Below are 16,279 nucleotides of genomic sequence, written 5' to 3' on the forward strand. Positions count from 1 at the left end.
CCCTTACAATTAAATTTTGCTAAAAACTACAAAATGTATATGTATATATTATCTTCTTTGACCTCTAATTGAATAATAATCACTGTATAGTATATTGTCTTTGCTATAATATAAGGGTAGAATATATAACCAAACACCTTCTTCTTTTACAAATCATTAGGCTAAACCAGGAATGATTAAAGTGTTCTTTGACAGTGATGGGTGAATTTCCCTCGAAATTCGCAAAACGGTGAAAAATTAGCAAAACGGCTCCGGCGTCTTGTTTTTGACGCTGGCGTCCGTGTTTTTGGACGCTGGCGTCCGTTTTTGGCGAAATTGCGCCGGGTTCCATTTTTTGACGCCAGCAAATTTTTGCGAATTTTCACTGTGAATTCGCGCCTGGCGAATAAATTCGTCCATCGCTATTCTTTGTTTTTAATGCATGGAGTATTGCCTAAACCTCCCCATAGACACGTCAATTCTTCTTACCTGAACGACCGATTTTAGGGAAGCCCAACCAATCCTTCGAAATTATCATGTGGTTAGTGGGATTCGAACGACCGTACATCTTACGATTTTCCGGCCGACATCTGTCAGGAAATTGATCGGCCAGGTCAAAAAATCTTTGTCGGTCCCAGTGCAATCTATCTATGTTTGCAGGGCCAAGCAGGCAGCTCCCCTTTGTTTTCCTGGCAAATTGGTCTTTTTAGTTGATGGTAAATTCGTACGATCGTACGATTGTTCTGAGAAGATCGTGGTCTCACCATCAGGATCTGATCTTTTAAAAATCTCAGCATCCATGGCCAGCTTTACTGTTAGTAGCAATATAGATTTGTACCTGAGCCTAAAGATATATCAGCTAAGTTTCTTGAATACCCCATTCCAATACATGATACGTTTAACAGCTGCATTGAAATCGAGTTGCATTCGGTATTCAGCTGGATGGTTGCAGTGTGACAATGAACACCAAACTTTGTGTGTTTTCCAGTAAAAATACAAGCAAATATCACTTCTAAACCTGGTATTGGACTTATCAGTGAACTTCATTCAAATGAGCTTCATTTATTGGGCCTTAGCTGAAAAATGCCAGTTTATTTTTAAATGGACCTAGGACACATAGCATAATTTCCTAAATTTTTAGTATTGATTAGTGATGGGTGAATTTGGGGCATTTAATTTCTGTGAAAAATGCGCAAATCTCCTGCGAAATGGCGAAAAACTCACGAAACAACATTTTTGACGCAGGCGTCCGTTTTTTTAAGCAAATTTTCTCGGTGGCTTCGTGAATTTATTCGCCAGCGGTGAATCGCGGGAATTCGCCGCTAATTTGCGCCTGGCAAATAAATTCACACATCACTAGTATTGATTATTAGTGATGGGCAAATCTGTGTCGCTTCATTGCACTGAAAAATTTGCCAATATACAGGAAAATTTGCGAAACTGCGTAAAATTCGCAAAACTGTGAATAATTTGCGAAATGCATTGAAGTCAATGGGCCGTCAATATTATTTTGACGCACATCAATTTTGACGTGAGAGACAATTTTTATACGCACGACTATTTCGCCCAAATGCATTAAAATCAATGGGCGTCCGAATAATTTTGACGCACAACAAATTTTATGTGCGCAACTTTTTTTTTTGCGGTGGATTTTTCTTCGCCAAAGTTTTTGCCACAGTTTGTCGAATTTATTTACTGCCCGCGAATTCATGCCTGTCTAATTTATTCTCCAATCACTACTGATTATCATTTATTTGCAAGCCAGTGATTTGTGTTTTGAGTATGAGGCCCCAGTAAAGCAAATATATATAAAATAAAACTTCAAACATTAGCCAACTGTGCACGGAGTACTGCAGATTATTGAATCTATTTTAATGGGGATATTGTACTTCAAAGCTGGAGCTGGAACTAAAACATTTACCTGTCTGATCCTGCTGTTTTTTTTAGTTAGTCCTGCTTATCCTCATTTATACCTTCCATATGTAGAGCCTGATGCCTAGTATTACTGAAGAGGGAACCATCACAAGGCTAGCAGTAATAACTTGATGTGCTTTATTAGTGCTTTACTGGGGTCTTAGAAACTTCCTGCTAAGGACTAAGCATAAATGAAAATATTCACACTGATAAAATCTAATAAATTCCTAAAGATATTCCACGCTGTCAGGAAAAAAGAAAACTAGACATAATAATTATTACTGGATAGATTAAAACCACACCAGTTTTGGCAACTAGCGAAGGACTATCACTGACTCCACAGCTCTGATCCCTGTAGTTAGCAAAAAAAAAACCTCTACTGTATAGTAGGAAAAAATGACTGTTGAATTTCTGTTTTCTTTGCCATTTCTACTATCTAAGCATCAGGTTTTGGCAAACAGATTTTGTTTTGCTCCTAAGGAAACAAACCTAGAGGTATTTTTTAGTAGGTACCAAATTATTAATTAAACAAACCTATAGGTTTGTCAGAGAACGACTGTCAGCAGGGTGTAAAATAAATCTAAATAAAGATAAATGAAGGAAAATGTTTTAGGCTGTGAATAGAAATGTGTAGCATTAGCTGATCCAACATCAGGCAGGAATAGCAGAATATAATTGTTATATGAATACAATTTCATGTGAGCCTGGCCTGTAACACAAACATTTACATTGTACTCACTTAGAGGACTCCTTTGATTTATAACATGTTCCCATGATGATTTTTTTAGGTTTGGTTGTAAAAGTTTATGGTATCCGTTTTCTGAAAATCCATTATCCATAAAATTACACAAAGGACATCTTCCATAGACTCCATTTTAATGAAATGATTCAAATGATTTCCCTTTTCTCTGTGATTATAAAACAGTACCTTGTACCTGATCAATGTTAGAATATGATTAATCCTTATTGGAGAAAAAAACAATTCCATTGGGGTTAATTATTTAAAATAACTTTGTTAGCAGACTTAAGATATTGAGATTCAAAGATCCCTTATCTGGAAAACCCTAGGTCCTGAGCATTCTGAAGAACAGATCCCATACCTGAACTGGGATGTTTTTGAATAGTCATTGAGCAGATTAGACCTATGCTGCTGCTGGTTTTGAGATATAAAAATAGGACATGGGGCATTTACTAGTGATTACAAAGTGGCTATGCTTGCTCCGTGTAAGTAAGAATAGGTCTTACATAACTTGTGTAATGACTGTCCATTCAACTGCACCTTAGCAGAACAAGCCTGCTTTATTCCCATGTGTACAGCAGTATGGAATGCTCTAGGTTTCAGCCTCAATGCAACGTAACAGTGCAAACGCTTAATGACAGCTGTTTCAGTTACACTTGGTGAGAAACTTGCTGCCCATAAAAACAGACCTTATTTTTTTATGTGATAACTGATCCTTCAACAGTTTTTATTTTTAGTTTTGTAAGAGCTACTGATGCTGTTTTAAAATGATTTTGCTATTCCATCCCTAGGACACAATATTGATGCATATACAACTCATTTACAAACTTACAAAAGAGATGGGTTTGACTATTGCACATTCCATGCCATTTTTCATAGACTGTCACCTCCCTGTATGGTGGCATTTATGGGATAAGTGTCTCCTGACAAATGACTGGTCTTAAAGGGGCATCCTATGAAAAATGACCAGAGGTAAATAGTCAGAGACCACCATATGATGTTTATTTTGACGTGATATGGTGGCTTGTCAATTTTCATAGCTTTGGAGTAATTAAAAAAAACCTGTTTTTGTGATTTCATGCACTTGCATAGATACTAAATAACTACTGAAATGGAACCAGTGAATGTGCATTGATCAAACCAGGGCCGGAACTAGGGGTAGGCAGAAGAGGCACAGGCCTAGGGCGCAAAGGTAGAGGGGTGCCTGGAACGTACCTCTTCCGACCCTTTCCCTAGTTCCAGAAGCAGTGGCAGAAGTTTTTACTTCTTGTGCCTGCTCACTTGCGTGTCCGTCCTCTGCGTATTGGCTGCGCATGTGCACTTGTGCATCCCTGGCGGATCTGCACTTCCGCGTCACGTCCTCGGCACATGCGCAAACGGTGGGGGGGGGGGGTGGCGTAGTCGCCGGGTTGCCTAGGGCTCCCGACCGTCTTGGCCCGGCACTGGATCAAACCCCTCTTTTTTTACATGTTTGAACCTCAATTGGCCAGATACATTATGCTTATTTATTTTACTTAGCCTTTAAATGATCCCCAACCCCACTTTTTGTGTATTTATAAACTAATTTATGTGTTGAGATTAGTACCTTATACAGTTGCACAGTTTAGTAAAGGCATCCTACAATCCTAATATGTTCTCTTTTTGAAATATTTTTGTTAATTTTTTTCAACTGGGTTGTTTCCTGTTACTAAATATATCCTGTTTTCATAGAATTGCATATGTTACGATTTCTGAGGTTGTTTTGTTTTGCTAAACTCTGCTAGAAAGTCCTGTAAGAGGGTTGAAATCCACTATTGATGTAAACACTGGGTTTTAGATGGTTCTACTTCACTTTCTTATGCTGCTTCCCAATAGCTCCTCTGACTGTTTGGGATTACACGTATGTGCACACACCATAGTGTATAATTGACATTTTCTAACTATATGTACATGATCATGGACAGCTAAATTGTGCATGTGCACAGCAGCCAAAAATGGCTATGCAGCTTTGTTGGTAATTTTTTATCAAAAACATCCAAATAGGCCCCTCCATGATTTTCTCCGTAATTGCCCTGTAGATTTAAATATAAATAGGTTCACAACCCAAAAGAAGTAACCACTGAATACACTTCCCTCACAAGTGTGGACAAATTAAAAAATCAAGAAAATCTGCCAGTCGTCAGACTACTTTACTAAATATTAAAGATAGTTTTTAGGTGTGAGTGCAAACTTTATACACAGTATATGATACACTTACGTTGTATCCTGTGAAAATTTCCTGGATTAATAGTAATATATATATTCAGTGTATTGTAGTTCTGACACAGTAGAGACATTAATTTCCTTTATCTGGTTTAGAAATTATCAGTTTGCTGCTTTTTTAGACTAGCCATTGGAAAGACTGCCATATGTCTAGCTGTTCAGTTATCCAGAACACAGCAAGTGCAACTTTAGAAGTCGCTTCTTTTATGAACATTTTATAAGTGAATTTTCAGCATGCCGTTTTTTATTCTCAATCCTAAAAAAAATAAAAGAACTGTATTTTCACAGTTGATACTTCACCTATGCAATCCTCTATGTAACATACCTTAAAAAGTTGTCCTTGGAATGCAAATTGTTGCATTCCTCTCAAGTGTGGGTGGATAAGCATAGCTTTACTTTTGAAATATTAATATTTGGAAATCCAAACCGTTCTTTCTTTTGGAAGGCAGGCTGTTGTCAGATTTAATTCACTTCTGTGCACGGGACAGCTGGCTCCCTATGGTAGCACTTTGATCACTTTTACAGAATCCGATTTAGCACAGCGGAACCCGACTGCATTAAAATGCAACGGATTATGTTTGTATTGTTTCAGAAGATATAGGTTCTTTATGCTAAATACCAAACAAATGCATTTTCTGGCTTATCAAACATAAATTTGGGATGCCTGATGATTTTGATTTTTATGCAGATCAATTGCTTTGTTTCGGAGCATGACATAGGGGTTTTTAAACCATGCACCCAGGCCATATAGTCTCCTACGCAAGGCAATCTCTGGCTATTAGCTTTGTAAAATAAGATTATCCTTTCCTCTTTGAGCGGTATAAAATATCTTTGTTTTAAATACATGAATTCAGCAATGTTCTAAATTAAGAAATGAATTGTTTATTAACTGGTTGGCAAATGTGTGGTTTCCTTAAGGATAGCTGTAGGAAATTAGGCCAGCAAATTTTCAAGTTAAATTGTATTGTGGGCTGTATAATATATTTATATTTTTATGTACTATGATCGGTTTCCCTTTCCTATCAAGAGATGTGATATGCATTTTATTTTAGCCTGCATTTAGCCTCAAGCACAACATACATTATTGTCGTGTGTTTCTTTTGCCTAGACAATGTATTCGAGTTAATCGTCTTTCAGTTAGCTGTTAATCAATATCTGACTCTGACTCCTGCCTGTAGAGAGACAGATTGCTGAAAGGAGGATACTAAAGAGTAACTTCATTTTTTTCAGAAATGGTATAGAATTAGTACATTTAGAAACTTTTAGAAACTAATTTCCAGGAAAGAAATCTCATATTGCATTTTAATTTTCAAAATAGTTTCCCTTTGACCATGCATTATGATACTCAATTGGACATGCGAACATATTGGAACCGTTAAAGATCTGATGTCTCCGCCATCTAAAAGGTCAATGCACAACATGGTGGTGACAGATTAACAAAAAGCTATTTTTTTTTTGCATTATGGCTGATGTAAATTCTATCATGAACAATAGTTGTATGCAAGGGAATAACAAAAGACTATTTAGATATGCTTTTATGGATCTTTTTTTTAAATTGTACACTCAAATACTCTAATTAAAAGAAAATAGCTGCTTCTATTTATTGACCCTACACAGCAAGTTTATGTTTTATAACTATTATAGACTTCAAAATATAATATATAAACACTCCAGCTGGTAATATTATGTTATTTTCCATCTGGGGAGTTTCACAAGTGAATGATAAATCTTAATATGGGTTCTAAAGGTTTGACTGCATTCACCTTGATAAATGTCATCCTAAAATCTCTGAAGGAGAGTCCCACAATGCCACAATAACCACCCTTTGGCTTTTATTAAAAACTGTTTTCTTTCTTTCCTAATTTTTTGTTTTGTACAGAGATGTCATTGTAATGATCGATACTTTTTGAGAATGTCAAAGAAAAACCATTGTTCATCCACAAACCACACTTTGGTGCTGTCATTCCTTTAATGTTACATTACTTCAAAGCCCGCTGGGAGAAATGAGCAGATAACCCCTAGCAGAATAACTGTTTCTTATTAACATCCCCCCCCTTTCTTGAGCATTCTTCCTACAAAAAAAAAAACACATATGATGGTTAACCCTCTAATAACGTTGTGCAGTCATTGAGGGAATTAAGCAGGATTGGCTGTGCCAGTGTTCAAAACCAGAATGACATATCATTTTTGACACGTTATTTTAAACAGAACCAGATGACAGTATTGACAGTAATTTACAGTAAGCCACTGTTAGTAGCTGTGCTATTTTGCACCATTGCGTCTAGTCACTACAGTGGAAGGCTGCAAAGTCAAATAACTTACTATGCAGGAAATAATAAAAGTCGTAAACTGGAAAAATAAATGGCATAAACGAGAACAAAAATTGTCATTTTAAAATTTGGTATTCTTCACTAGACAGTTATTACGTTCAAATCTTAATTGCTCACAGCACATTTTTAATGATTAATGGTGATCTTTTTTTTGGTTGTTTTTTTTAGGCAAAAACAAAGTTTTATTGCATACTTTGCTCACTGCACACTAGTTTGGAATCTTTCATTCACCGGCATATGGGGTCACTTAATACTTCATGGGTTCTCAGAAGCTACATTCAATTCATGCAAATAAAAAAAAAAATGCAGAGGAATCATTTACACCAGCGATGGGTGATAAAAAACTCAAATCAATTTTTATAAATTTTTGAAAAAACTAAATTTTTTTCCCTATTGCCATTTTTTTCATTCTTGAGCTCTCATATACTGTATATATAAAAAAAAAAGAAAAGCTTAAACTTGTTAATTTGTGTCGAAAAAGCCAAATCAACAAAAACTGCAAAAGAAATCCTTGAAAAATAAAATAGTTTTAATAGTAAAACTCTTACCAAGTTCATTCCGTTTTAAGTGGCAGATTTTTAAATTTCAAGTATCAAGTATTTCGATTGATAAATGTTTAAAATTTGAGTTAGGAAAACTAACAATTAAAAAAAAATCTGAGATTTTCTCAAACTGCGAGGAAATGTAATGTCAAATTTGAATAAATAGGCTCCAGAGTTTATGTTTATGTGTGTAAGTGTAGGGGACAATGAGACTGGTAGTTAAGTAGTCAAAAATATATTAAAATAGAAAGAATCTGTCTGTGTGAGACTTGAATCAAACTTGTTTGGCATTAATTATAACAGTATTCTAATGAAAATGAAATAATCAGAAGTATCAATCCAATAAGTTATCCAGTTGCCAGTGTGGTTTTGGTGGCTTTAGTATGGAGGTTGGCTGAGGGTTGTGGTTTTTGCATTTTACTGGGACAATATAATGGGTTTCTTCTAGTTAGAATCATTCTTTAGTAGAAGGCTATCCATTTACTCTTCTTTGCTGACCTAGTCATGTTTCTATACTTTTGTGACTTTGGTCTTTTTTCAATCCAACTTAACTATGTAACTTATTACAGTTATTTTCATTGTAATTCACTGTAATTTTAGAAATGTAGGGTGTAACCTTTTATCAACATATTGTATATATTCAGATGTACATATAGGGGCAGATTTATCAAGGGTCGAATTTCGAAGTTAAAAATCCTTCGAAATTCGACCATCGAATTAAAATACTTCGAATTCGAACTTTTTTTCATCTAATTTGGCTATTCTGCTGTCGAAGTAAAATCTAACGATTTTTACTTCGACTTCAAAAACGTCCCCATAGGCTAACATAGCACTTTGGCAGAAGTATTGAAGTCAACGTTTTTTTAAAGAGACAGTAGTTTAATTATCGTATGGTCGACTATTCAAACAATTTTTACTTCGAATTAAATTCAAAGTCATAGTAGTATCCTATTTGATGGTCGAAGTATCCAAAAATTACTTCGAATTTCGAATTTTTTTACTTCGAAAATTGCCTCGAATTCCTGCCCCATATTAATCAATTTCTATTTCCCTGTAACTCTATAAGGCATTTCTTGATTAATGCCTTTATTGTACTCACCATTTCTTACATCACAAGAATCTTCTTTGTTTTCCAGTTTTTCCTGTGTCTGATAATCAAATTTAAAAGTTGTTTGTTCAGTTTCTGTATAAGGAGTGTCTAATTTTGCCATGTTGTTTATCACATATCCAAAAAAAACCAGTGTTTTGGGGTTTGAATAAAACAGTATCATGACATCATACAAAGAAGATAGTTGTCCTTAAGGCCATAAAAAGGATGTGCAGAACAGCATCTGGCCCACAGATCTCAAACTGGAGAGCTCTTCTTCATAGAAACCTCTAAAAATATTCCCATTTTTCAGCAAGCTATATAACCACAGATATTAGAATGTAACATTGTGGTTGCTTACATACCAGCAGTCTATCCTTATGCTCCCTTACATTGGGCTCACACTTCATGCTATATGTAGTTTATGTGACCCCGGCCGTTGTGCTCTTTTTTATTGTTTTCTCATACTTCTGAACTGGGTAAGCATAGCTTTTTCCCCAATAGCCCCTATTGACCGAGGAGCTCATGACTGTAGTAAGCCAAACGTTTCCTTAAGTATTTATTTTATTTACTTTTCTCTGATATATTTTGGCATAGTAGGGGAGCTATAATATTTTATCAGGGGCTTTAACCAAAAAGTCTGACAATCACTGCCCTAGACTGAAGAGCTGCATTTAATTCTAGTGAATGATTGCCCATTATATCTCTGCTCAGGTATAGAAAGATTGGCATTTACTACTTTTAACACCTATTGATTTTATTTTTCAGATACTTTCCAAATCTATTGAACAACTTCGACAACCCGAAGGGCATCTTGAAGAAGCTGAGGAAGATCTTCATGGAGATAATTTGATGCAAGAAAAGAGTTCCTCCATTGATAACACAAGAAGTTACAGCAGTACAGATCTTAGGACTGGACCTTTTGGATCTGTGAAAGTGAAAGAGGAGCCACCAGATAGTGAGAATGAAATTAAAACACATCTTCAGTCTGAGCAGAAGTCAGTTTTTGCGCAACAGGTAATAGGCAAAGATTTAGTTCCAGGATTTGTCGTTAAAGTTATTCTTTGAAGTTTGAGACATGCACTCCTTGTAAAACCTCTGAAAATATGGTAGAATGCAAAAAAGAGAAACAATTTTCTGAAAATGTCATTGATTCAGAACCAATTTTCAGCTCCCAGGAGTTTTTTTTCCTTCTGTTGTTTTCTTTTTGAGAATAGGAATCCTGACAAAATCTGTTCTTTATATTCCTTTTTTCATTTGTTTGTAATCTTGCTCCTTGCTGGAATTGTGTTATAAAAGACTGTGAGAAGAAGGACTAAAAAAGTGATTGCGTTCATAAAAATATACCTTTATGAGACATTTGTCATTAGTCATATAAGGCTTTCTGGTTTCATTTACAGCATGAGAACTGAACTGCATTGTATTTTAAATGCAAATGAGTACAAATGCTTAGAAATATCAGTAATCTGAAGTAGCAATCATTTCTTCTAGTGAGGCAGGTAACACATGAAAGGGAACTAAATGCTACCATATACTTTTTATATTGTGCTCAAGGTCCCTAATCATTTCCTTTCTCCGTGCCTCACTTAAGGGAACATATACAGTGGTGCAATTTAAATTAAAGGACAAAACCTGTAACAAAATGTTCTGTTTTACTTTCCCTGGACATGCTCACTCTGTTTTATAAAATTGTATGGGCAGAACTCTTTGCCCACAACAACAAAAAAAACAGACAAAAAAAATTATATTTATACAAGTGTCTTCATAAATGCTGCACATGTGAAAATCCAATGACTTAACTGTAGCCACCTCATAAACTTCTCAGAAAGATATCATAAGAGATTCATAAATACATTGATTAGCTTCAGCACTCAAGATACAACTTTGTCAAAAACAGGATTTTTGAAATGCCATCATCTGTTACCTATATACACCTTTGTTAAATATATAAATTGTACTAGAAATACTAATTCTTGAACAGTTGGGAGTCATTTATAAACAGTGGGAGATTTGCCCGTGGACAGTAATGTATGGAAACCAATCAGATTGTTGCATTCATTTTTCTACCTGCAGCTAGCTGACTGGCTGGTTAAAAAAACAATCTCTAATTGGTTATTATCCACATGCAAATATGCCCAATCTTTATAAACGAGCCATCTAATGCGATTTTATTGCTTTGGGCTGTAGCAAAGATCAGTTGGTCATATATTTCTGTTTTTTGCATGTAGGTGGAACAGGGCTCTGATAATCAAAAGACATTGCAAACCAAACATAATAATTTTTTTCTGTTTGACAAAGCCACTCACCATGCACAACCAGTTAACAAGAACTGGTTACCCTCCCCTAATAAGCTGCCTCTAGTAGAGATCCTAAATCGAGGAAAGCACAGAGAGAGCTGAGAATACAAATGGCCTTCTAATGGTCCATCAGGACCTCAAAATTCTGTGTTGACAAAATTACTTTCACTTTAAACGAGAACTAAAGCTTATCTAAATAAGTAGGCTAGAATTGTTGTAAATCATTTTTTGGGCTTCTGTATCAGCCCGAAGCAACCACATCTCTTTAGAAGGGAAGATGTGTGCCTCCAAAAATGCCCCAGTAGCCTCCAACTTCTTTTCTGCTGATTCACTGCACATGCTCTGTGCTGCTGTCACTTACTGAGCTTAGGGACCAACTCAAAGTATACAGTACACATAGAATAGATATGTCACAATATAAGGCTGATTAGTTATTAATACAGATAATTACTACATGGCAGCACATAAACTAGTGCAATTAGCATCAGAATCTAATAATCAGCCCTGTAGCATCAGCTTATATTACAGACCAACCTCATTTTCTGCTTGTAAATTTGCAACAGCCCCTAATCTTAGCTTCTCAACAGCTGCTCAGAGCCCACTGAGCATGTGAGTGTCGCTGACCTTTCTAAGATGGTGACCCCCTGTGACAAATTTGAAGTCCTGGATCATTGTTGCTTTTTAGAAGCTGGTGGTCAGTGCAATAAGTTCAGTATATAAAATACGACATTTTTAGCCATATTGATTTTAGGATTTAGTTCTCCTTTAAGTGACATTGTCACTACTTTATTTTGACCATACCTCAAATATTTGTTTGTGTCTTAGGATAAAATTTGTCAGCATAGATAAAGGGCCAGATGCAATTCAGTGGAAAAATGTAATCTTACAGTTTATCACATAAAAACTCATGGATGACATTCAATTTGTGAAGATAGAACTTTTATCCTGATTCAGTTAAAGTTTTTCCCCATAGACTTCAATAGAGTTTTCACATGCCATGAGATAAGTTTTTTTAATTGAATAGCATTCTAAATTAAATTGTGTCCATCAGTTTTCACATGATAAAACCTTTTCTCACCGAATTGAATTAGCCCAATGTTTGATACATACTGTAGGGCCAGACTCCATTCAGTGAGAAAAAGATTTATTACCTGAAAACTCATGGACGAGATTCAATTTGAGATGCAATTCAAATCAGAAAAACGCATCTCACTGGTTATCACTTGAAAAAACTCAATTGAAGACTATGGGGAAAAAACTGGAACTGAATTTGGAGAAAAGTTTTTTCTCCTCAAATTGAATCTTATCCATGAGTTTTCACGTGATAAAGCACTCCCTGACTTTGTATTTCCCTGTTTAATGGTGCTGTACATGGACAGAGTAAAACAGCTCAGCATTGGTTTTAGGCTTTTAAGATTTAGTTAAGTAATATACATTTCAGTTCGTTAGTAGTGATGGGCGAATTTATTCGCTAGGCACGAATTTCCGTTTTTTTGGACGCCGGCTCATTTTCGCCGGCGTCCAAAGAATGGACGCCGGCGTCAAAAACGGATGGCGGTGTCAAAAACGAGACGCCGGTGCCGTTTCGCAAATCTTTTCGCCATTTTAGCGGATTCAGCGGGAAATGCCCCAAATTCGCCCATCACTATTCGTTAGTATATAAAAAAATCAGTTAAAGTTGGAGTGAGAATTTAGTTCCTCTAACGCTAAGTGAAAATGTTTTGCACAGAACTTTTTTTAGCAATTAAAAGAAAATGTAATTATGTGCTTGTTTATACATTTTGTATAATGCCATTTGCATAAAAGAGCCTTGAACTTTGAAAGTGTGACCAAAAGTTAAGCTTGACTAATTATTTTTGTATAATGTGCAAACTCTCATTTCGCCATACGTTTTGTTAGGTAACCTGAAGTGTGGGCATGTCATGTTCTGGAGAAACAACCTTATTTTCTAAAGCAACTTGCTGGAAGAAGAACAGGGATATGGCATACTCTAAATCAATGATGGAACCTTCCATAACAAGCGATCACATCCTCCATTTTTCTGTGGCCATCATGGACACCAAGAAATAACATGAGTGTTAAAAAGTCAGACTTGATTTTCTTGTTCCATATAGAATCATTGCTCACAATTTATAGAGAAAGTTATTGTTGCTAAATGTCTGCAACTTTTCCTTAAAGGCTCTTTCATGGCAATGCAGGTATCGGAAATCATATTTCTTCTTGAATATTGCATAATTCTAAATACAGGTATAGGACCTATTTTACGTATACATCTTAACCATAGAGCTTTGAAATGGAGCCTGAAAATTTTTTGTATTTTCTTTGTATCAATGTTAACAAAACGTTAGAGAAATTAGCCTAAATTCATGGAAAGCAATCCTTTTTGGGTTTTGAACTGTTTAATTTTTTTAGTAATTACAAGGCACAATGGGCCAGATTCAATTCTGTGAGAAAACCTTATCTCATGGTTTATCATATGAAAACTCACGGACTAGATTTAATTTTGAAAAAACATTTCTTCAAATTAATTTCCAGTTTTTTCCCTATAGACTTCAAAAGAGCTTTCATGTGAAAAACCATGTGATACGTTTTTCTGAATTGAATTGCATCTCAAATTGAATCTCGTTGATGAGTCTTCACGTGATAAATCTGGCCCAATGCTCCATATTACAGAAAGACCGCAAACCCGTAGAAACCATGCCTCTTATCAATGCCAATATAATCAATTTGTTGACACACAAATTATAAAAAATTCACTTGGGAATATTCAAGCTGCCAGATTTAAGTTCAAGATCAGTAACATATGAAGAGCCAAGACTTTGAATTCTCTCTGTTCCATGACACAAAAGGCAGTGTGCACTTATATGTTTATACTACTGTGGTACTAATATTATCTAAATTAGACTGAATCTGTTCAACATTGATTAAAATGAGCAGTCAGGGGTATTTGTTGCTTTTTTGTTTTTTAAAGAATTCTAATGGACAATTATCACTAGCAATCCATATACGGTAACTGAATCACAGTTAAAGATTGAATTGCATAAGGGCATAATTACTAATATCCTAGCTGTGATAGTATGTTGGGAAAAAGGTGTTATGCACAATTTTATGTAATAAATCGTATGGAAAAACGCTTTATTTTTCTATCCAATGTTATTCAGACATTGATAATGGGAAGTTTGTTTAAACCACTAGTGATTTATTTGCAAGGCGCAAATTCGTGGTGAATTTGCACGATTCGCGAATAAATTTGTGAAACGGCCAGAAAAATTTGCCGGCGTAAAATAAACACGGACACTGGCATAAAAAAACAGACGCCGACATAAAAATGAACGCCGGCATAAAAAAATGGACTCCGGCGTCAAAAACGAGCCAGTGCCGTTTTGCAGATTTTTCGACGTTTTTTTTTCGGCGAAGCAAAACAGTGCAAATTCGCCCATCACTACAAACGTTTTTATTGCTTGCTAGGAACTCATTACATTCTTTATTTACAGATATCTATTGCTTTTATGAAAGGCATTTTGTAGCCTACCTTTCGATCTCCTACTCCTATCTGTAAAAGCGTAACAATAGCCTAGAAGCTTTCCACTGGAATATTTCCCTTTTGCATCTATCTGTAATAATTTCGTTTTCATAATTCTAATATCATTTCCTAATTTATTCATGTATTGTGAAGTAGGAAATCAATATACACAAAAATGAATTAATTTGAAGACTTGTATGTAATGAACATGATTTTCTTAATTTGCCATTTTGCAAAAATGATTATCATATTTTACATTGTATATCCCCTTTCCTCCTTAAGTCTTAAAATCAAAGTCCCTACACAGTTTGATATTTCCTGTGCAAAATATAATTCTACCTGCATTTTTACCCCTGATTACATTTTCTTAGCCCACTCATTTGCTAAAAATGGTACAAACAGGTGACGTCTTCTTCAGGAACAAAGAACTTCTTAACTTTTTATCTCTTACATGTCTTACATTTGGATACTGGAAATCACATTTGTCTAAAATAGTAGTGGTATGTGATTCATATGTATGCATTAATATAAAACTGAATATACCCACATAATAAATTCAAAAATGTACACATACACACGTAAACACAACCCTATTATCTAATGAAAGATCTGGTGACAAATTTGTATATTATTATGTAAACCAAATGAAAATTGTATTTGTATATTTCATGTCCTTCATAGTTCAAGTATTATATGCTATTTATCCCACAAATGACAATAAGGAAAGGGATTTTCTATAAATATGTCAAATCAAATACAGGTAAATTGTTTCTGTTGTTATATGTACGTATGACATTTTTATCTATTGTATTTATTTTCACCTGTAGCAGGGATTTTGCTGTTTTGTGTTGTAAATAGATTATGATTGTATTTTTTTGCCTTATGTTATAATATTATTCTTTTCACAAATAAAAAGTTTTCTTTTTTAAATTCGATTCTTTTATTTGTGTAACACACATGCGGGGGAACACACGTGTATATGTGTTGGCAGTGAAATTGTCTATTCTATGATTGTTTCTGTTATTTGTTGAATAGCCCTGGGACAAGGCCAAAAAAATCACACAGGGTTGTCTTCATAATATTTTTAATTCTAAAAATACTAGAAAATTCTGGTAAATGCATCTCAGTGCATGTCCTGAATGGGAACATGGGGTTATATTCATCAGGTCACTATTTTTAATTTAGATTTACAAATCATTTTCTGCATTAATATTGATTTGTAGTATTTGTATTTGCGCAGTTCATTGTCTTTTATAGACATGTATTGGTTGAAATGCTTCTTTTGTGGTGTTATAGTTCAGAGCTTCCACTAAATGCCTAATAGGCCTAATACAGTTTAACGCAATTTTGACAAACTGAAGCATTTTAAAAATTAAAAATAAAGCTGTTATCATTTGTTTGCGAATACTTTCCTGCCAAGGACATTTTTCTGTCTTAAAAATTGTAAATGATTTTGATAAGATTCATCATTGAGATATTGAAATAAATCTGCCCCTGAGTTTTTAGAAAAGACTACATTTTAATTTTGCTCATCTAATTCTGAAGCTTCTTGGGCCTGATAAAGATCAGGAAATATGGCAGTCCAATAAAATAATAATGTGTTCATAACACTTTACAAAAAAAAATT

At 34.9% G+C, this 16,279-nt stretch overlaps 1 protein-coding gene across 3 annotated transcripts in view; it reads left to right on the forward strand.

The window, feature by feature from the left end:
* The window catches only part of hdac9.S (histone deacetylase 9 S homeolog), a 273,855-nt gene extending 258,273 nt beyond the window's left edge, over nucleotides 1-15,582 (forward strand). For 2 of the 3 annotated variants that reach the window (XM_041567066.1, XM_018268554.2), the window contains one exon: nucleotides 9,601-11,531. In XM_041567066.1, coding sequence (XP_041423000.1) covers nucleotides 9,601-9,900 — 300 coding nt within the window. In that variant the 3' untranslated portion in view covers nucleotides 9,901-11,531. 3 annotated transcript variants of the gene reach the window in all.
* Nucleotides 15,583-16,279: the final 697 nt, after the last annotated feature.

Source organism: Xenopus laevis, chromosome 6S (assembly GCF_017654675.1).
Source record: "Xenopus laevis strain J_2021 chromosome 6S, Xenopus_laevis_v10.1, whole genome shotgun sequence".
NCBI lineage: Eukaryota > Metazoa > Chordata > Amphibia > Anura > Pipidae > Xenopus > Xenopus laevis.